We start from the raw sequence: 23,704 nt of genomic DNA on the forward strand, positions 1-23,704 counted from the left end.
ATAATGTGGACTCGGATATGTTTTTAGTTTATAAACATTCCTTATTAAATACCAACACTACAGTCAGTCCTTCCACTGTGTTGTGTTTTGGTTATCATGTAAACACTGTGCAAACAAAACAAGTGATTGCAATCAGGGGAAATGCCACTTTGAATTGGAGCCACATTATTGTTTTTTTTCCTGGTTCTCCTTGCTTTTCCAACAAACGTGTTTGGAAACCTAAATAGGTTTTCTTTCAGTAAATTATACTCTTGGCTGGAAATTGAATGGATGGTCTTCCCTTAATTCCCATTTCTTGTCACAGTCTCCTCTAATCCTTCTCCGACATAGCCTAGTCTTCTTATTGGTCTAAGCCTGGTCTTCAAAAGCGGTCACATGTGCAGTACTTTCACGTTTCCTCCTTGCATGTCCAATGTCCATGCGAGTGTATTTTACCCTGCTGACCTTGTGTCTCCCTCCGAGCCAGAAGCCACACTGTTACTTATGGCCTGCCCAGGACAATGTCTCTATATAGGAGTGGCACGTCTACCGTACCACAGTTTGTAATGCTTGTAACACAGCATCACATCTTATCTTATTTTAAATGTATCATCTTTAGCATGGCGTTCTTTGTTGCACCCTTTGACATGTAAAAGTAGCAGCGTGTTACCTCACTTTCTCCACAACTAGTATATAAGCGGTATCACATTCACTGGATTTCCATCTGTGCCATTCTTTGAGTCATTTGACAGTCTGGCTAAACTGCACCTGAATAATTTCCAGGCGTGAGTGAACTGCAGTGGAATGTTAAAAATGTCGAACTATTTTAGCCACTGAATCAGTGACGTTGCTCTGTGATCTGTGAGATCCCTGTTGACAGCAACACAGTAGGTGAATGAGGCGTCTTTAATTGAAATGTGTGTTTTTCCTTGCCCGTAGTTCACCATAGCTCAACACATCTCTATAAAGCATACCATAAAATGTACTGTAACCTGTGAATTTATTTTGAAGTAAATAATGAAGTGTGTTAATCCCAAAGGTCGTCATATAGAAGTTTGATTTCAGTCCGAATAGAAGTATATTTAATACTGTACATGTTTTTTGGGGAACATCTTAAAGAGCTTGTTGCCCTTATAAAGGGATGTTTGCAATTCCCAGGGTGTGTTCATAAGCCCATTTTTAATTGATCTATTGTTTGCGCAGAATTCTGGCAGATCTGGTTGTGTTGCAATAACTGTGAACAATTAGTAACGGCAGCTTATTTTGTATCATGGAAAAATAGGCTGATATACATTTGCTTGAATTTTGAAGGAATCTCCCTTACTCGGGTCCCCTTGATGACAGCAAGAACTTATATTGGCAAGAGTGCTGATTTATGTGGATAACATCTATGGTGGAAAGTCACACTCAGCATTTTTCTCAAAAGCACATTTATCTTTGTAATGGAGAGGTGTGAGTGCTTACAGACTCAACACGGATGTAATCTTGAACCTGTAATGCATCTGATTGTCTGTTGGCCCCCACTTGCCACTTCACACTGATGAATGTAGAGACTAAAGGGAAAAAGTGAATAATTCTCAGTCATGCAATTCCCATTTCAAAGCACTGACGTTTTTCCTAACGTCCTCTGGAGAAGTAATGTTTTTCAGCTTCTGTGCTTCTTCCTTTTCTTGTCATCTCTTTCCTACACACAGTATTGCAGGCCTAGGCAACGAGGTGGTGCATTTCTGCGTGATTTACCACAGGCATTCGGGCCTTCCTGTGTGCCTCATTACAGTACCTCAGGCTTGACCAAGAGCCAGTCATCCTCTGGCCCTGCAGCTAGGGGGGCACTGTGTGTTTGAATTGGCCACTGAACTGCCCATTTTCCCCCTTCAAATTTAATCATTAAATTGCCTGCAGAATGTGTTTTTATTTAAAGCAAAAGTGACTGCAGTAGTTGGAAAGAGGAGAGCCATCAGAGGAATATTCTTGAAAGTGACACACAGTCACATGCCAACAGACTTGCTTGAACATTATTCAAAGTATTCTGAACATTTTCCATAGTGTAATTTTAAACGATATTCCAGTCAGTAAATGCGTAATATGAAGTTACACCATTTATTGTTTTACTTTTTTATTTTTTATTCTGTAATTGTTTCAACATTGTTGAACTTAAAAACTGTAGGACTGAAAATGAGGGTAACTTTAAACCATATATAATCAATATTAATTTTCGAATGATACCTGTGGGTTTCTGTCTGTCTCTAGGCTTGAACTTTCCAGCCCAAAACAGACAAATGGCATCAGCACCCCTGAACAGCTTACTGGGCGCTTTCAGGTAAGGCTTTTTTTCCCTGTCAACTGTGTCTATTTGGAATTTGATTTTGTATACTATACTCTCATGCAAAATGCATTCTATTTTGATATAATTTTGGATGCACTGCATAGCAACTGTGGAATCCAAATGCTATGATAATAAATTTAATTACAGAATATTAATCCAATACTTAAGTACTTTCCTGCAATGATATGATTTGTAGGAAGCAGTAATAGTAAGTCGAGATGAGAACCAGAACTATAGAGAGTACAGCATATCTAGCCCTGCATCGCTGTCACCTGTGCCGTATTCACCACAACCTCCGTGCAGTCTTGAAGGCAAGAGGGAGATGTTGACGACCACCACCAACAAGAGGTAGTAGCTCCCATGATCACCAGTGTTTAATGCTTCTTAAAATTGACTTGCACCCAGATACCTTAAAACCTTAGTTTGTCTGTGGAATTTTTTTTTTTCAAACCATAAGGTTGTGTCAAGAAAGCAGATTTATTGAGCCTCCTTAAATGGTAAAATGATGCTATGCAGACAATCAGGTCTGGCAACATAGTTTAAAAATGTACTGTGCCAGGAAAAATAAATCAATGATTTCATTATAATGCGTTTGTTAAATCAGCTATACAGCTAAAACCTGTAATATCAAATTTAACATACAACACACCATGCTACTTCTTCATAAACTAACTTTCAATGTGTAAGGAATTCTAAACAAGCTAAGATTTTCTTTCTGTGAATCTTAAACCAAACAGAGCTTCACAAATGATCATTATTTGGGGGAAAACATGTTTCAGAGATCTACACAAGTATGGAAAGTATTTAGAAGCATGGAATTTGATAATAGATTGATTTGAAGTTTCCAGGTCTGGGAAAGTATGGAAAAATGTAAGTTTCAAAGACCGTTTCAACAGCTTTCTTTTCTAACCAAATCCCCCTAAATAAAATAAAAAGATTAGTTAAAGCTACATGGAATGGTTTATCAGAATAACTGTGGCTAAAACTGATACTAATTTCTTTACCAACATTTTCTGTCAGGGGTCAAATTATGAGTTTACTCCATAGGATTAAAATAAATTCACAAACAAAAAGGATGAACTCAATGCAGAGAAAACAACACAATAGACAATTAAAACGCCAAGCTACTTCCTGGTACAAAAAATGGACAAAGATAAACCAACGCCTCATACGTTGATGTTTCAAATGATAGCATGCAACAATTTTATGCCACCGTCCAGTCAACAGAGACTGGAGTACAACGTTGTCAGCCTGAGCACTTGCATTTATATAAATATATACAGAATATGTGTAGTAATAAAAACTGCTTTTATCGTCATAACTGTTTTTTGTTTAACATTGTCAGACTAGAAAATCGACATTTTTGCAGGAGAACTAAATAACGTTTCCATTCCCTTTGAAAGTTATGATATTGGAATGACTATTCAATAATGAAACTAAACGATCACTGTAAAAATAAAAATAAATAAAACGCCAAGCTACTTCCTGGTACAAAAAATGGACAAAGATAAACCAACGCCTCATACGTTGATGTTTCAAATAATAGCATGCAACAATTTTATGCCACCGTCCAGTCAACAGAGACTGGAGTACAACGTTGTCAGTCTGAGCGCTTGCATTTATATAAATATATACAGAATATGTGTAGTAATAAAAACTGCTTTTATCGTCATAACTGGTTTTTGTTTAACATTGTCAGACTAGAAAATCAACATTTTTGCAGGAGAACTAAATAACGTTTCCATTCCCTTTGAAAGTTATGGTATTGGAATGACTATTCAATAATGAAACTAAACGATCACTGTAAAAATAAAAAAAATAAGATCAATTTAAACCAAAGGATCGCAATCAAAAAAGACAAGCAATCGTATTACAATACTTTAAATAAAAGGATCTTGAATGAATGTTGCTCATCCATCTTTTTAAAGCACCTTTAGCTGGCTATAGTTGAGTCTTTGTGAAAAGTGTTCTGTTTGACTTGTTGAATAGGATTAAAAGTGGACAAAGTGCTCTCTTGACGCTGCAGCATCCAGTGTCAATAGCTATGAGAATAACAAAGTGGAGTCACAAGCTTTTACTGTAGTAACAAAGGATATGCATAGGATATCACATTCCTCCATTTGCAGTCAATTGAACAAAAGCAGAATGTGGAACGTTCACCGCACTTATTGTATGCTGCTATTTGTGGACTCTCTGACAACTTTAGGCAAAAGCTCAAATGTTGGTTGTTTGAAACCCCCCCCCCCCCCTTTTTTATGCCACATACATCATATTGCATTTTTATTTTCCTCTAATATTTGAAGTGGTAAGTGTAAATGCATAGGGAAAAATAATTATGATTGGTAGCATGCATGAGATTATTCAACTTTGGTTATTTGATTACTGGACTGCAAAATATCATGTAGTGTAATACTAATGTGACTAGAAACATTGAATCCATAAACACCCCCCACTGCCACGCTACCCTCATTTGTGAAATTTTATACAAAAGTAAAAATAAATAAAAAGTATGCATCCCGAGGGTCTTAACATTATATATTGTCCATATTTTCTCATATTTGTGTTATAGTGTCCAGCTGCGCTCATGGTCGCCAGAGGAGAAGACTTATAGAGTGTCCAGGCCACTTTCACAGGTTGGTTTTTGCAAACATTTGTTTTGTTTGACGTTTTCTTCATTAGTACGTGTGGCTCACAGTCAAAAGGTTCTTGGTTCGAATCTTTGCTCCGGCGTTTCTGTGTGGAGTTCACTCGGTGCTTGTGTGAGTGCTTATGTGAGTTTTCTCTTGGAATGCCAGCTTCCTCACACATTCCAAACAACATGTACAGTATGTTTGTCTATATGTGCCTTGTGAATGACTAATTCAGGATGTACCCCGCCTTACCCAAAGTCAGCTGGGATAGGCTCCAGTTCACCCCTGACCTTGAGCAGGACAAGTGGTAGGAGAGGAATGCGTGGTTTGTTTTCACTGATCCTAAACATACTGTATTATCCATTAAGGCATAATATGAATGAAAAGTTAAGTTTGTACAGTACCGTGTGCTGAACATGCTCCCATTGTGTTCTTGTTGTTGATTATGTGTACATCTGTCTCAGGCTTTTGTTTCTCTCCTGATTAGCACTATGAGATGTAATTATTTTTGACTGCACTGCCCACTCCAGTAGTGAAAGAAATGTTTGAGTCTTATTTTTCGTCTTGAGCTGCATCACATTGTGTGCGATGCCTGACTGTCAATATGTTTTATGAGGATCTTGCTGTAACAGGATACAAAAAAGGCTTTCACATTTTAACAGTTAAGGAGTGTGTAAATGAGAAATATTAGACTTAAGGAATACTTTATTTCACATTTAAGCTAGACAGAAAAATTGTCGTGATAACAATGGCCTTAACTTTGGGTTGTTGCAAGAAGACCTATTATTCTCCTTGAGCAGTCAAATATGTTAAGGGGAGGCTTGGGGCTATCTTGTGAATGCAACCAAATAATGTTTTGCTTATTTACAGTATCGACAACAAAACCAAAACGGGGCTAACTCGGGCATCTGCAGAGCTCTCGGTGAGCTTTAGAGAGAACATGTTGTGGGAAAGTTCATTGTGAATTATTTCAGCTATGTGTGCATGCTTGGCTTCACTGAAGACTGAACATGAGAGATGACAGGGCAGGAAAAACATACAAGACTCCTTGTAATGGCAGAAGGAATTCCAAAGCTTTTTATAACTCTTGTGGACACTTGATGAAGTTATATAAATATGCAGAGGTCTGAACTTCTAAACATTTGAGTGTTCCCTCCAGGAGGCTTCAGGCTAAAATGGTTCATCTAAAAAATGTCTTCTCGAGTCTGGGATACTTGGTCGTTGAGTCGTTAAGTTCAGAGAGAACTTACTGAAGAGCGTGTTAAAACAGCAGTTGGGAATGTCCCATTAAGAAAACTAGGTGCGTCGTGACGTCAGCATGACGGTGACAAATGACAATTGTGTTTAATACACGGGGGCGTGGGCAATGACTCAATAGGATGTAATACTTAGCACACTCTGGACTGATACTACAGAAACTGCCCAATTCCCAACTCAACTTCAACCTCCAATCCAACATTGGTACCTTACACGCAGGACATGAAAATGTGAGCTTAGATATTTTAACTCGTACAGTAGCAGTCTCGTGTCAACAAATAATGGCATATCGGGATCCAGCAGATGCATTAAAAAAAATGCAATATAGACTCCTTCCTGATATCATATTTGATAGGACTGCAAAGTATTGGGGCTTGTTCCGTACATTCAAGTGGATTCAGGGCATGATGACTTTACAACATGTCCGTGTGGTTACTTGAATCTGTTCAAGGTTGAAACAAGTGAGATAAGTGATATCCACCTACATGCCTGAGGCGGCGGATTGAAACGGAGATGACAGAGCTGCCCACGATTAAAACTTGTAAGAGAATGAGGTCTTGCAGCCAGGAATTTTAACAAGACATTGTGACTGGCGGCTTTTTAAGTTATGCTTAATGGCCATTCCATGCTCAGTTTGTTGATCCCATTGATATAATCGCTGTTGGGTATAATTCTGGGTAAATTCCTTGCATTTATTGTGCAAAGGTGGTCTTACAAGAGGTTGCTTGTGTTTGACATTTGAATTAATTTACAACAAATTGTGACTGTGACTGAAGCTACTACAGTATAGCACTGTGAAACAAAAATTCTGAACAGGCCTACTAGCACACGTGCATATGGGCTCACACTCAGTTGGCATGAATTTGCTCTTGTAATGGTTATTTAACTCTACATTTGTGAGTATTCATAGCTACACTCGTTCTTATTTTTAATTGTTCCGCTTTACCAAATTATCTCATTTAATTTAAATGAATAGATCAAAATATAACTGGTATCTGTCGTTCCAATTTTCAACTTTAAACGCATTGTGATTTTGCCCGAATCTAACAATTGATGCAACCCTGTATTTATCTGAACTGAAATTTAAGATCTTTGCCTTGTGCAGTACACTGTTTTTATTTTCCTGCCCACTTTTTCAGGTCTGTAATCTGATATAAAATGTAATTTCTGACTGCCATATGCGCTTGACAGCTTCAGTGTGTACTATCATTTAGCCTGCTGGATGAGTTATGGGTTTTGGCTGACCCTTTTCCTTGAATGTTGTCTACTGAGGTTTTAAAATGATTGGCATCCCACTGCAGTGCTGTGATTAGTGAGTTGGATTCTTTCAGAGCGCCCCGTGGGGAACTGGCCGGGAAGAGGCCTGCCTTGACTGCCCTGTTGTACATTATGCTGCTTGGGCTGGCAGGAACACTGCAACTCAGTAAATGTGAGCTGGGGAGGCTCCATGACAAGGACCTTTGTCCCGACTGAGAGGTGGACAGCACTTCTATATCAGGTGATCGGCCTGTCTGAAAAGTGCTTAAAAGGCTTTTCCACACTTCTTTTGGATCTCTCAGTGAGCAAAGTGGGATGTGCGCAACAGGATCCCCCGTTTTCCAGGGTGTTTGGTATCCTGAGAAAATGCTGTGGACAATAAAGAGGCTGTGATGGTCCAGGCTGTGTACGACTGGTGCTGGTATTCCCGATTCATTACAAGGCTGGTCCTTGTATGACGAGAGTTTGAAGAGGGGGATGGTTGTGTAATGTTGTGGAAACCCAGGAGCCTGCCGACTTTGCCAAACCGTATTTAAGACATCGTTCCAATTTGCAATGTCAAGATGTTGCCTGAAGAGAAGTGCTCTTTATGCCTGAAAAACTTCAGCACTTGTCCTAACATACACATCAATGCATTTCTTGTTGGAATCATGTACAGGTCTGGTATATACATACGTATGTCTGGACTGTTACTTACTGACAATGCGTTGTTGTTTTTTTCTAATGTATTCTGATCTAGAGTTTGGAGAGCCTGTTGTGAGTTATGGATCAAGCGCATGTTATTTCAGGAAGCATTCAATGCTGTAGAGAGTTTGGCAGTCACGCTTCCTATCCTTTTACGGAATATGTGAAGAAAATATTGTAATGACTGTTTTTGGGTTGGGTCATTGTGTTATGTTGTCAGTTGCGTATGCAGTTACTATGTCCCTGATGATGATGAGCTAGGGGTGCTCGATTTATGAAGAAACTATTAATCACAATTATTTTGGTAATAATTAAAATCTCAAATAGGACTATCATTTATGTTTTTTCTTTGGGGTGCAAAACAAGAAAATGTTAAAACGGAAAAATTATTAAGACAAATATAATTATTTGAAACATTATAATTATGCTTAATTAAGTTCCTTTTGGAGGAAACATTTCTTAAATTATTTTAAAATTTAAAAAAGGAGCGAATGTATAAATTTAAACAACTCAAAATTAGTATTAATCTTTTTCTTTTCTTTTTTACAATTATGCTGATTTTGTAATTGGTGAGTGTAATTGAATTTCGATTAATTGCACAGCCCTAGTATTAGCCATTCTTAGTTTGTCACGTCTTATGCAGTTACTATGTTCCTTATAATAATGTGGTCAGTTGTTATGCAGGTGTGGTGTTCCTATTAGTCACTCTTAGTTTGTCTAGCTGTGTTTTATTTTATCATATAAGGCCTATATTCTGTCATATAGAATTGGGAATTTCCATAGCAAGAGTTACTAAATGACACTTTTGTCAGTACATCGAGGTTCCTTAGCCTCATGAATGAAGAAAGTCATGTATGTGAGCCTGCTGTCTTTGCAGTCTATTGCTGCATAAGCCAAGCCAATGTCAGAAGTTGTGCTGGCAGTGGCCACGTTGAAGGGATGTTTTCTTCCTCAGCGTACACTGAGCCCTGTGACTGCACGTGTAAGGCAGAGGTGGGCATCGAGGGCCGTAGTCCAGCAGGTTTTGCATGTTGCCCTTCTCCGACACAGCTGATATATAATCAGCTCATCAGCAAGCTCTGCAAAAAAAATAAGCCTGATAACGATCCTGTTGATTGGAATCGGCTTGTGTTGGAAGTGAGAAACCTCCAAAACCTGCAGGACTTCGGCCCTCGAGGACCGAGATTGCCCACCTGTGGTGTAAGGCATTTTCACAAGGACATAAGCTTGGGAGACATTGTAGCTTCTGCGGGCAGCATGGCTCTCCTCATCCCACTGATTGATCAGGCAGCCTCGTTTTCTTTCCCTGGAGCGGGAAAGCAAACTGGGGCGATTTTGTTTTTCTCCTGCTGCGCGGCTCACTCATGGGAACACTGGCCCTGCAAGTTTTATGTGAGAGTGTTGGCACTTAACAAGTTCTTGATGTTTATGAAGGTGGTTGAGCTGTGTCAACATTTCTAAAGTTGTCAAGAGAAATTCATGTGCAACTTTAGTGTATTTGTGCAAAGGTTTGTGCCCAGCTTGCCAACAGTACACATTAAGTCAGTTTTATGTTAAATGTCGCCACGGCTGAAATTGTGGGACATTTTATCATATTTTTTTGTGACTGTGACACATTTTGTCTTTTGCATACCATTCTTCATGATTTGCTTTCAGAATTCAGACAAATTCCTCTAGAAATAATGAGTCTTTGGCTTTTATTGTACAGCTGAATTATAATTGTATTCTCTCAAGTCGCTATATTCCTCTCAGACAAACCACAGACCCACCACATTGTTTCTTGTTGGTTACTGCAGTTGAAAGGCATTTTTTCCTCGTGTCTTCCAACTTATCTGACAATTTTCATCAGAATCTTTTTTTAATCCCTCTGCTGTTTAATCATATTGTCCACACGTTTCCTTGTTTGCTGTCACTGTCTTTTTATCTTCCTGGAGGGGGTTGAAACTGTAAAATAAAAATTCCGTTCCTCTGTACAGTACTTGTTAGTTGTGGCGTGCAATGACAATAAAATGTGATTTCCATTCCCATAAAATAGTGCTAACATTTAACCAAAATGGCCACCTATACTAATCTTAAGTGTGACTGGCACCTAATTCTGAGTTTTATTCTTACCACTGTCTTGTAAAACCTCCCGGGCAGTTGGATATTTACGGATTCTTCTGCTCTCATGTATGAATGACAGTTGAATATAATGTGGATCCCTGCACAGAACACTAGAACTACTGTATGACAACACTATTTATATCTGTAGTCTAAAAGTACTTGCTGTATTAGTCACAATTCCCGCTCGTAGTCTGTCTTTTAGATGTTTTTTTTATGCCTTGTAGCATTCTATTGTGAACTCGGCGGCACATTGCTCATCATCCTGTTGTTTCTGCTGGCCTGTAATCTAGTACAGATGGTTTATATCAGGAGTAGCCTCATTGTGTGTGGCCAGCAAATCAAGACGGGGGGGATTAGTACTGGCATTGCTTTATTCCATGTTAATGAATGTTGCACTATGTAAACTTGAGCCAAGAAAATCTGTTTAGATTGAATTATGGCGATCTCGTGATTAAAGTATAATTTAACAGGCTTCTGACTGGGTGCATAGTCAAAATTTGAAAACACTCCGGTTTCTTACAAGACAACTCCATGCTCTTTAAATCTTACAAAACTGGATACTTGCATACCTCCATTGAAACCCATACAGAATAGGGCTGGGTATCGTTAAGAACCTCGTGATTCAATTAGATTTTGATTCTTCAGGTTACGAGTCGATTCAATATTAATTGCTACGATAGTGAATCAGTAAGAAGTAAAAATACACACAAAGGATTCAATTTGAATTTTTTTTTTTATATTTGACCCTGCAATGTAAGCATGTGGCATGTCTCATTGCTTTTTTTATTTTATTATTTATTTTTTTTTGCAGTAAAAGATCTGTGGGAGGTTCACTGTATTTCTTTCCTCTCAATGAAATAAGTGATAGTTGCGTAGTAGGAGTTGATCGCCCACCATCACGCTGAAGAGATGCCCTGTGTTGCTAATCATAAAATGGCCACAAGAGAGCGAGTATCGATACCTTGCAATTAGGCTTGATATCGGTCCGATACTGATACCTGGTGTCTGTGCTCGCCTATCCCTACTAATTAACGGATGAATTAAATTTTTGCAAGTTTAAAGTGCCCCGTTTGATCATTATAATAACCATTTTTGCGACATCTGTGATCTATGACCTCAGATCTCTCAGCATTACAAAGTTGATATTAGACCATAAAATCTTTAATGAATTTTAATGACATGGAATCAATCATTTGTGACCTAAACCAAAGCTCTGTATGTTGTCTTGAATTGTGTTCTCCATTGCAGAATGTGGGCACAGTTATGCACTCGTGCTAAGACATAATTACAAGGCTTGGTCAATCAGTGACAGTGACTCGTGGGTTGATTTAAAGACCTCCAACAAAGACAACCACTGGATAGTAAACACTGTACATTCACGTATTCACTAGTAGTGGTACTATACAGATGTGTTGGTGTTTGGCGTAGTCATTTGGCTGTACATCATTGTTGTTCATTATTCACATTATGTGGTGACACAGTGGATGAGCAGATACTGCACTTTGTAATGGTAATGCCAACTATCCCAAAATAAAACGTCCTGAGCATCTGTACTGTGCAGTGCCGGTCCATGCCCTGTAATTGAATCCGCGGGGTGGTAATGATGATGATGCAGAGTGGCTTGCTTGGAGCCAGACCTAAGGCCCCTCCACTGGCACCATCGCCAGCATCTCCAGTGGCCTCAATCTGAAACAGCTGCTCTCACTTGAGTTTGCCTTTTTCCTGTTTTTGTTTCTTGATCTGGTCAATAATCAAAGACTTAGTTATCTTTTGAATATGAACCGGTCATACTACGCTCAAATTAAATGATATGATATTATGCCAAATTGTATTGTTTATTTAAATACACAGAGTTTTAATCTCTAAATATGATTCACTAAGTGAGCTTGGATGAAAAAGGTCAAACAGGACGCACTCAACAGCACCTAAGTTGGAACACTTACAAAACACCTGTTGAATCCAACATTATTTTTACAAAGGTGAAGGTGAATATTTCATTGTCAGACACGTATTCATTTAACTAAATCTTTATTATAATTTTTTTTATTGCATTGCCACTGAATCGGGTGCATCGACACAAACCGACTACTCGTTCTACTTGAAAATGTATCGAGATACCTATTGAATCATCTTTTATTGGAGAAAGACATCTTTGAAGGAAATGCCGCATTTACACTAATGACAACTTTGCCAAGTTCGTTCAGATTGTAAATTGACAAGAAACTCAGTGAATCAAAACTGAGCCGTACTATACTGTAACAAATTGAATCGTAATCCCACTGAAGAAAATCGTTCCACTTTTAAATGGATCGTCTTTGAATTTTCTAATTTTGATTTGGAGTATTTTGCACCAATTAAATAAAACAATCTGTCATCATAGTTGTTGGTGGATACCTTGATTCGTGTATTTTATCATCCTGCAGTAATTGGTGGTACGTTGCATTGTAGGTCTGAGATGGTGCAGATTTAGTAGCTGCACAATGGACCAAGCAGTTTTGTGAGTCTAGTACTTACCAGCTGTACTGTTTACTGCAATTAAAGCCTTCTGAGGCCATTGGTTTGTTTTGCTTCTCCTTTTTGTTTTTCTTTACTGGGCTGCATTCCTCTTGAGTCTCATAGATCACTGTTGGGATTTTCACTGAAAGAAAAAAAACACGCACACACAAAAAGGCTGCTGTTGGAGAGCATGAAGCTTCATATTGAGCAGCCAGACAAGTTACATAATGTACGATTGGTTTGCATTAGTGAGGATTCATCTGCACCACAGTGTGGCTTCATTAAGTCTTCCTGAAGGGGGATGCCTTAAGCATGCATGTCTGCCAGGTATATATATGCCCTTGAGATGGGCTCACAGCAGGCGAGGACACGGGTGCCTCTGCATTATTGTACTACTATCATATGGAATAATATAATTTTTTTTTGTTGGATTATCCTGGGAAGAATTCCAGGAAGATGCCTCTGTGATGGTTTTTAGTAAAGGCTTTATGGCACGCACTGCTAAACTGCCTTCTCACAAAAGGAAAAAAAAGAGAAAGAAAATTGCGCTCTATTGAGACCAGAAACGTTGTGGGATTGAAAGCGGGTGGTGGCATTGAACTCGCTGATTTTCATCTCATCACTGCCACTGTCTAAAATTTGTGCCAGGAAATTAAACTGTTTGCATACGGAATCTGGAAACTGCTTTAAGAATGTAAATTGTACATAGTCTAATTGTCACTGAAGTGGACAAATTATTGACAAATGAGGTCCATAGATTTTGTTTTATTGCAGGTGTGCTTATAGTCAGCTCACTCGTAAACTCTTATGACATAATTATATCTTATCAGTCAACCTTTGCACTTGTAACTGCAACTGGTTGTTTTTTGTTTTTTACTTGTCACCAGCACCCTAGCTCAGCTGTTTGGAGTGTCTTTTGTCTTTATTGGGTATATAGCGCCCTCTTTTGTCCAAATTGCAGAGAAAGCATTCGGTGCCATGTGACTTGTACTGTATTCGTGATAAGTGCACTTATTTAGGATTAACTTCCTTTCCCATTGAACCAAAGTCAGTACCTAACATCTGTTGCCACACAATTACAAAGTACAAACGTAATATCGCCGAGATCAAATAAATGCTGAAGTAAGCTGTTAGAAATGAGAGCCAAAAGACTGGCAAAGGTGTTTTGATAATGCTATCATGGTTCTGATATCTTTTGTCTGAGTTAATGACGTGTTTATAACCCATATAAACAATATTTTCATCTGTTACCAGAAGGTCTTTAGGTCACTCTTACTTTTTCTTGGCACGCTTGATTTTTAGTTGCTGCCTAACACTCATGACTTGTTCTTGCTCTTCCTTGACAGGACTTCTCTCCTTCAGACTACAGAAATAGCTCTTTGTCCAGCAGAACCCCGACCCCACCAGGACACTACTCGCCTCCTAGTGCCATTGAGCAGGACATGTCTCATCGCAGGTAAACAAACACCATATACGTGGTACCTGGTCATGGATGTGTAATGTATGTATCATTATTGTAAGGCCAACCGAGAGTTACGTTGATTCAAGTCCCATGGCCTTAAGTTAACAAAAAAAAAAAAGTGTATTATTCAACTCAAGTTACTCCTCCAAACTGAAAATGAAAGTATTCTCATAAATCATAAAATGACTGACTGGCTTTTATTAATGATAGAGGTGATAATTCAACAGTTTATTGTATTTTATGTATACACTTGGGAATGTTTAGGTAAATGATGTTGATTCTGATTTTGTAAAGAATGATGCTCAGTATTTCAACTTGGAGGTGGGGTATTCCTGCCACTTTATTATATATTATGTGCCCATTACCGAGTATTGATGCCTTTTTAAATCAGTCCTTTTTTTTCTTACTCAGTGAGTCGGTGACTATATTTTCCAAATCATTGTTTAGCCAAGGCACATATTTTCCATGAGAAAATATCTCACAACACACCAGGAAACAAATTTGGCCAAGTGGATACATAGTTAATTATAAAACTTCTGCTATTTAGAGGAAGGTACGGTGATGTCATTTTTCTTCCTGTAAAGATGCATTATTTGTAGTACATACATAATTTCCGGGCCAATGAAAGCTGAAACCTGCTGATCTAGCACAGCACACTTAAGGTGCCATCAAAACGGAACCCTCAATGCCTCGGCTGGACGTGGAAACTCTGTCCGTGAAGGTTATGAACAGTCGGTGACAAAGGGCGGCCTTTGTGTCCAAACCTCACTAAAAATGAAACTGATTTACTGGCGGCAATGCGGACCGAACTCTGACACCAGTACAGGGATGAACAGTCCATATCAAGGGGGAACGTGTTCAGTACCCCATACTCCCGAAGCACTCTCCAGTCCACAGAACTCCCTGAGAGACACGATCGAACTCTTTCTTCCTCACAAACGTTTTCGGTCTACAATACATCCAACTGTGAATTATATTCAAACTTACCAATCAATGTTTCAAAGTCTATTAGCGCCCTCGGCTGGTGGAAAGTTGATACTGCAGTCAAGCTTTTGCAACTGGGAATCAGTGACCCACTCTTATGGACTCAAGCTCAGTCGCACGGTTAAACGACCATTGCAAGTTACAATGTGGTCTCTCTGCTCAAAAATATAAATATCATCCGCAATATAATTTTTGGGATTTATTTTTTCAAAGAATTTCAAAACTTCTTTGAAGTACGGGAATCCAGAAATGCTTACTTTCTCTTCTGTGCATGCACTGAAGACACTGATACTTTCGTGTACGAAAGGAATTATCTTATAACATGTGTAATTATAATTATTATAATGACACGTTTGTGCTAGGTATATTACACATTTGCAGAGGAGTGTGTTTCCGCTGCCTAGTAATCCAAGGCGCCAAATCCGCTTCATTTTATGTTAAATGGACACGTTGGCAACAGATACATAAACAGGTATCAGTTGGAGTGATGCTCTGTGATTCACAATGAGTAAAAAATAATAATAAAAGAAGCCGTTACCGGTACTGCTCAAAACTATGCAAGGCTCTGGGCTGTAATTGACACAAAACATATGTTTGTTTGAAACATGAGACTTTCAATATCATATTGGAATGAAAGAACACCTTTTTCACAACCCTTAGGTACCAGGAAACATAATACAACACGGTTTCCGCGGGTCATTAAAAAGGATTAAAAGTCAGTAAATGGATTTTGCTAAAATTAAGGCCACAAATGGCATTAAAAATATTAAATATGATGTCCAGAGAGAGGAATTAAAAATTTAAATACATTGTTGTTCATACTTACATACAGTGTTGTGCAAAGGAGTCACTATAACGCAATTTAGCAATCATAATAAATGTGATAAAAATACGTTTATTTGTGGGGACAGGTGACTTGTAATTTACAATGAACAAAATTTCATCGAGTCCACGAGTTGCTTCTTGTTCCCAATGCCAATTGCTCTGAATTTAAAAAGAAAAATGTACTGTTCTTGTCACCAAAGTCCAACATGGATCACTAATCCCACCTAGTGGCATAAAATTACCTTAACACAAATGTCTGAATGACAAATGACTTAATGTTTGACATTTCTTTAACTGTGTAATATTTTTTTAACTTCAAATAACTTTTTTATTTTTTAAATTACTATTAGTATACAATTACTGTATCAATGGTTGAAAGGATACAACCACATTTGTATTTGGTAACCATATTTGTCCATGTTTGTTAATTAACAAGAGTATGAAAAATGTACAATACAAATATTTTGTATTTATATTTTGAACAGATATAACATGTGATTAATGTGAAATAAATTGCAAGTTAACATTGTATTTCATATGATTTGTTATGATAATTGTAATCAATTGACAGCCCTAAATAAGCAGTGTAATGTATGTATATGTGACGTGGGCATAAAATGGAATTTTAAGTTTAATTGATAATCAAATTAAATTAGACTTGCTGACACCTACAGAAATCCTGTACAATGGGACTTGCTTGTCCCCCCCCCCTAAAAACGCTACAATATTCACCCATAATTTTGGAAATTGTGACTTAGTTTTGAGAAATTACAGAAGGTCTCGTGTACGCGCACGCACGTTCATGTAGAAAACGGTCCAATCAACATTCACTAAGGGGAGATGAAAGAGTGAGGGCTCTGTGCCTTGCTCAAGGCCACATCGGCAGTGCTCAGAAGGTAGAATGCTTTCATAAGTGGTGTTGGGTCAATAGCTGGCGTCGAACTGGCAATGCACTCTTTCTCTTGACGGTCGGAATTCTGCAGCCTGACAGTAGATTTTTAAATGTTTCCCATATCCAGAATTCCTCTGGGTTGAAACCAGATCCACAGACATTCCTTTTGTATCGTTGTAGATTGTTACCAAGTTTCAAAGGCCAGCGTTGAAACTGCAAACGGGCTGTCAGACCAATGTCTCCATTTAGTGTACAATTGGTGCAGCTGTCTTGAGTGTGTTCGTGTGTTCGTGTGTGGAGGTCATTGCAGCTGCAAATGCCTACTTCGGGTGCCACCAACATGGCATAGTTTGTGATGTAGCTGTGATTGGATTCTTTTTTTTCAGTGTGCAGGTGCTGCCCTCGTACAGTCGTGTTGATTAACCAAATGTGTTGTCCAGAAGAAATACAGCCTGAGAAAAAAAACACCGCCAGTCGTGCAATCTTTTGTGTCCATTGTTTCCCCTCTTTTTCTTGTGTGTACACATTGGAGAAGGATGGACTTGGGCCCCAGTTGAGTAACCACAGTGGATGTGTCAGCAAATGCAGTCATATGCAAACACCCAATGTTCCCCCCAAAAAAGTCAGTTCCACTCTTTCCCCTAATTGGCCTCCAGTTGGAAGCCCCCAGCCCGCGCGTGAGCCCCTCTGCTTCTCCTGAGCCAATCACAACCACTACGACAGGCATTTACCCGCCCATTTATGCAGCGTGGCCAATGAGTTGCAGACGAGGGACACACCTTTCAGTCAAACTCTTGTTTTTCAGTCTTGTCTGCTCTACATACTGTAGGTGACTGCTATGCATCTGGCTGTGTGCGCTGCTATGTTGTTGTTGCTTTTTTATGCATGTTAAGATACCAGCGATACGTGTTATTGTTGTGTAGCTTTGCTGTCTTTGTTCTCTCCAAGGTGAGTGCTACCATTTCAAGTTTGGGATTTAGTTTTTGGAGATGTTCTCACTTAAACATACTGCAGTATTTGAGAGATATTTGCTGCATTGAAAGGGTCTTTTATCAGTACTCCCAATGTCTGTTATTGAGTTCTCTGTGCAGGATCAATGCCTTGAAACATGCTGCCGTCAAGGAAATATTGGCCACATTTCAATCTCCATGACATTTTATCCGAGCTACGTCTTTGAGACATTCCCGCAGTCTCTTGCTTCTTGCCGTGAGCCGATGTGCAGTTATTTGGTTTCCTCCCAGTCGAACGATACTTTTCATTTGCTGTGAGATTGCATGTCAGGAGGGATGGTGAACCGACGCAGGAAAGGAAATGGAATTGCTTAGGGTGGAGCTGAACGTGTGGAGAACTTGGAGTTTGGGCTCCCATGGTCTGTTTTTAATTTGAGCCGTGTTACTGTTAGAGGATACACAGGAAAACGTCTGAGCTTTTGCTTTGGCTCCATTTTTGTTGTCTTGTCCATTTGCCATCTTTGGTTTCAGCCACATCCATCTTGTAGGAACGATACACACACACACACACACACACACCATGTGATGTATGACCTTGCACATTCAGACCTGGTTGTGTTGAAGTGATTCACCTTTGGACCATCCTTCTTGAGAGAATCAGGCTTTCCTGTTTCGTCGCTCTTATTTGGAAGAAGTCATTTCAAAGTGGGGAAAGTCCTGACTGTGAAATTTAGATTGTGCAATGAACCCACTGGCACCATGCGGTGAATGCCACAGTGACTTAAGTGAACCGTACTATTTGTTGTCCAGATGAACGGAGCCGTGAATATTTACTTTTCATATTCTTTCATCCTCATCTTTGTGCTTTCGCCAATCCAAGTAGCTCTGCTTATTAGCCATGTTTGAGACTACTTTTTTTTCAGACTGGTCAAGTATAAGTACTGGACTCCAGAGTAGTCACTGATACCAAGCACCAATACCACTAGTAGCCTACTTTTGATCCATAAACTTTCCCTCAACAAGAAATGGCATCATTTTAAAGAAAGCCCTATATGTTCCAATATAGCATGTTTCTTTTAAATTCAATGAAACTAAACTAATCCTCAAATCCTTGATCGTACAACAGCCACTAAAGGGCGTCGGATACTTATATCAACAACCGTCGTGTGTACCGATACCTTGAAATATATTATAGATATTGACACCTGGTATCAGTACTCGCCCATCCCTACTGCTTATTTAAGGGATCCACTATTAACATCATATCCTGAATATGCAAGTTAAACAGTAACTGTCCCGGCAGTGTCATGTGATGATGGGTGGGACGACCATCAGGACAACTTTGACTGTCTGACTGTCAGCTCACAATCTCACTTGGCCGCTGAGTGATCGCGTGTGCGTTATCATCACACACCTGGCCGGACTGGTGTACCCGGTTCCGAGTGACAAGTCAGCAGCTGGATTTCTGCGCATACTTGTCTTTCAGTCAAGATTTCAATTGATGTTTCTTTAGTGGGTGGTGAGAGTGCCAGTAAAGGTTTTTGCAGCACACCAGGAACAAAGAATGCGGCTACTGTTCTCTTGGCTGCCACTTAATGAGCTGCCATGTTGTACAACCCCCCCCCCCCCCCCCCCCCTCCGGTGAAAGCTTAGGCTCACCCCTGCTGTGCACTGACTGGCTGTAAGTAACCACATGGAGGTGCTGGAAGGACTTGTAATAACATGCATGGTGGCCTCGCACTTTATTTGCCTCCTTTGCACGTTTGTGAGTGAGAGGCGAGCAATGTTAAATATGATGTCGTCTCAAGCAGGCGCGGTGCACGTTAGACTCGGTACGTTGAGGTCAAAGTTCCAAAACCAGCTGCTGCCCCTTTCTTCATTTCCTCTGCATTCCATACACACAACTGCTCTCTCAAATATTTTCTATCACAAGTACATTGTTGATAGATTATTCATTGTTTTGTTTTCTTTTCTTTTTACAGTAGTCCAAGCTCTGAAGCCGTCATGCAGAAGTTTGACAAGAACTCTGAGGTGTACAAAATGATCCAGGAGAATAAGGAGTCTCGCACAGCACCTCGTCAGTCCAACACCTTCAAAATGCTGCAAGAAGTTCTGGAGGCCGACGAGAAAGGTTGGAACAGCTTGACAAACAAAACAAATAAGCGCCCTTTGTAGGCAGTAACAACAACAACAACAAAACTACAATCTGTTTTGAAATGCAAACCTTGTATGTGATGTTTACTGCAAACATGATGAAAAGTCGTGGACAGTTGAAACGTGATGTTCACAAGCGGAGCCAATTTGTTAAAAGTGCCTGTTGGCGTTTGGGAATATTCCCGTTCCCAAATGCATTGTACAACTTAAACTTCCACATGGACGACGTCGTCGTCCGTGCTGTGAAAAGACACTCGCCTGAGTGTCATTTAATTTGTGAACAGCAGGTGGTGGGAGGCAAATCAATTCACAACGAATAACTGTGACATTCTTTTATGACATGAAAATGACCAGCAAAACAAAGTCCAAGGCACAAGCAAGCCTCAGAAGTAGTGAACACTTTCGACATCATCACCTCTTACTGTGTGTGTGTCTTTCCAGAGGCCACATTGAAGTTCCCAGGAAAGTTATCGCCCAACGTTCCGAAACCAAGCGCACCCGTGGGAGGAGGCAGCAAATACCACACCTGTGAGAAGTGCGGCACCAGCATTGTGTAAGGGCACATTTACACCTTTTGGCTTGATTGAAAGAAAAGAGATTCAACTGTTTGTTTGTTTTTTAAATCAAAACTTCAATGACTTCAATAGAATCATAATTTAATATTTTGAGCAGGACATTTTTAAAAATCATTTTATTCTTTGCTTCTGTAATTCAAATTATGGATGCAAACAAGGAGGAACTAGTTTACAAAAGCAAAGTCGGTTTTGCCAACCTCTCGTGGGAAAAGTGATGATCGTCTTTAATTTTTCAAGAGGATTCGCTTATTTTCACCTTAGCGTAAAGACAAAAATATTTATTATGGTTTCTGTGGATGTTGATGCTGTTTGGTATTTGGAGGAACAAAATTAATTTGCATAATTGAATTTAGTTTTTATTCACAATTTGTATAGTGTCCCAACTTTTTGGGGAATTGGCTTTGTAGATGTCCCACAATCCTTTTGCCACACTGTGCTGTCCTCTGACTCGACTCATCTTTTGCCCTCGCAGCACGCAGGCGGTGCGCATCGTGGACGACTGCTTCCGCCACCCCGAGTGCTACACGTGCACAGACTGCGGCTTGAACCTCCGGATGAGGGGCCACTTCTGGGTGGGCGACGTGATGTACTGTGAGAAGCACGCCAAGCAGCGGTACCAAGGGCCGGCCGGCTCGCCGCGATCCAGCCTGTCGCCTCGCCACTGAGTCTTCCGCCACTGGCTGCCCGACATCCGCCTCATCGCACCCACTTATGGACAATGGGCACGTGGGAAGGGATCAACAACATGGCAGATTTTTCCTTTTCTCATCACATCACAGTGTTTGGCGATACTGTAGTATCCTTAACTTTCTTTTCTGACAATTTGCGGAAGTTTTCCATGTGGCCCCGAAGTTCACCGTTGATTGTTGGCTCTAAAAAAAATCACCTTCCATAGTTGTCACATGTTCTGACGTGACTGAACTTTACAAACACACCAAAACTTTAACATCACCAAGACGCTCCAAATCTGGATAATCATTCATAAAACATCTTGCTAATACAAAGGGACCAAATCTGACCTACAGTACATGCCATGCAGTCAATGTTTTGTGTGTGCGTGCACGTGAATGAGTGGGTGAAGGAAAAAAAGTACTACTTTGACGATTGCAGACTCGAATGATTTTTTTTGGGGGGGGGGGGCTAGGCCAGCAACATTTTCTATATCTCCTTGTAAACAAAATGTAATAGGAGACAACAAAAATGTTTTGTTTGCTGACCTTTGCTGTTGTGTTGCTTATGAGGGATTATTCATTCTTTCAATATACAAAGATTTTGGATGTTTGTGTGATTGAACTGTATTCTATAATATAAATATACATACACCATTTTTCAATGCATAATGTATGCACAAGATACTAAGTGTGAAAATAAGTGATACTGTATTTGCCCAGTTACAGCAGTATGTGGCATGTGGCACTAAATAAATTGCACAACTTGAAGCTTCTTGTGTGTGTGTTCAATTTTCATTTACTACAACACACTGCTTTGTGCTACATCCTTTTTACATGATTGAAAAGTGGTCTTACTTTACAATCTGGCATAATAGGCATCAAAGCAAGACTCACATTAACTTTTTTGTCCTTGGTGTGTGTGTGTAGTGTGGAGGGGGGGGATTCCATTAAGCTCTCGCTATATATAGATTTACATATAGCTATATCATGTTAAATCATCTTTAGATGCAAAAGTTTAACCAACGTCTGTTGCACTAGCTTGTTTCCAAGTTTTCCTCCAAGCGTTACAGCATTTAACGTGACACCAAGTCGACCACTAGAGGGCAGCATTGCCCCGCCGAGAGAATTTGGTATAAGTAGGAAACTTCGCGTGCACGCATTGTAATTGAACATGAATCTTTCAGGAAGATGTTTGGTAAATCTATTAATCTAGTCAGATATGATCCTACTTTATTAACTAACACTACGCAATTTTATCCATCTGATGAATTCTCTTTTAGTTAATGTGTTGAGTTAAGACAAATGATGTATCCCTTTACACTGTTTTAACAACTCACTTAACTTCACTGCTGATATCGCATTTGATCAAATATCATTCTAATGTGTCGTGGAAAAATATAGGCTACATAAAGTGGAAATCTGTTTACACAAGTGGCGAATGGTTTATGAGTAAGACTGAATACAGGCAGCACGCACTTTGCTGAAGTAAATGAATGAATGAATGGATGGACTACAGCAGAAGTAGCCCACAGTAAGCGAGACTTTCTCTCTCTCTCTTGCACACACGCACACAACATTCAACTCTTGTAGCAATTAGGGTTCCATTGTTTCGCAACATCCCTTACCACTCGTAAATTTAAATGATTGGAAATATTGACTGCTAAAAATATGCCATTACTTTACCACTGGTAATCCCATGAATTGTAGCCTTGACTTTTTGTGAATGCCACTGGATGTCGTGTGTTCCTCAACGGGCCAACATGCTTGAGGTCTGCAACGCAGGAGGCCTGACGCTTTTCCTTTATAAATCCCAGCAGTCCGCTGCAAATGTTTCATTGTAGCTATTTTTACCCAAAAAGGAACTCAATGAGAATCACCCCATGCATTCTAATTTCGATCGCGTCATCTGTTGTCTCGTGTACCATTCATCTGTCCTCGCTTAGATTGTGTCTCCCATTTCCCAAATGTTGCGTAACTTCTACTCTCCCCGAGTTCCACCTCTTCTGCTCGACGTCCTCCACTTTTTCAACACCACACCTGGAATCAAGTCCAGATGTGGAACTGGGGAGAGAGAAAGATTGCTTGCTTGGCCATAAAAAAAGGGGGGTGGGGGCTGCCTATATGGGGTGCATAGAGAAAATGTTGGAACGGCATTAAAGTTTGTCTGGATGCCATTAAGAACAATTTGATGTAATGTGTAGTTGGAAACGTGACTTTGAATGGAAACTGCCTTCTCTCAGATGAGAGATTTGAGCCTCGTGTACTCGTGGAGGTGGGGTGTTGTACTTGTACTTTTTTTTTTTTTTAACAGCTTGGATAAACAGCCCTCTGTTTCATTAGCCTCCAGCTAGGCACTCATGTCCTCCTCTTTGTACAGCATAGAACACAGAAATGACAAACCTGCGCGGGTCACAACAGTCTGCCATTATTCGGCCGGGCGAGAGCTAGCATGACTGCGA

At 39.7% G+C, this 23,704-nt stretch overlaps 1 protein-coding gene across 2 annotated transcripts in view; it reads left to right on the forward strand.

Annotated features, from left to right (window-relative positions):
• Positions 1 to 22,013, forward strand: part of pdlim2 (PDZ and LIM domain 2 (mystique)) — a 31,544-nt gene extending 9,531 nt beyond the window's left edge. For both annotated transcript variants that reach the window (XM_086077144.1, XM_086077143.1), the window contains 7 exons: positions 2,230 to 2,299; positions 2,502 to 2,653; positions 4,875 to 4,938; positions 14,079 to 14,188; positions 19,828 to 19,976; positions 20,441 to 20,552; positions 21,047 to 22,013. In XM_086077144.1, coding sequence (XP_085933270.1) covers positions 2,230 to 2,299; positions 2,502 to 2,653; positions 4,875 to 4,938; positions 14,079 to 14,188; positions 19,828 to 19,976; positions 20,441 to 20,552; positions 21,047 to 21,239 — 850 coding nt within the window. In that variant the 3' untranslated portion in view covers positions 21,240 to 22,013. The remainder of the gene's footprint in view (positions 1 to 2,229; positions 2,300 to 2,501; positions 2,654 to 4,874; positions 4,939 to 14,078; positions 14,189 to 19,827; positions 19,977 to 20,440; positions 20,553 to 21,046) is intronic.
• Positions 22,014 to 23,704: the final 1,691 nt, after the last annotated feature.

Source organism: Leptonotus elevatus, chromosome 5 (assembly GCF_054856555.1).
Source record: "Leptonotus elevatus isolate MCC_2025b chromosome 5, RoL_Lele_1.0, whole genome shotgun sequence".
NCBI lineage: Eukaryota > Metazoa > Chordata > Actinopteri > Syngnathiformes > Syngnathidae > Leptonotus > Leptonotus elevatus.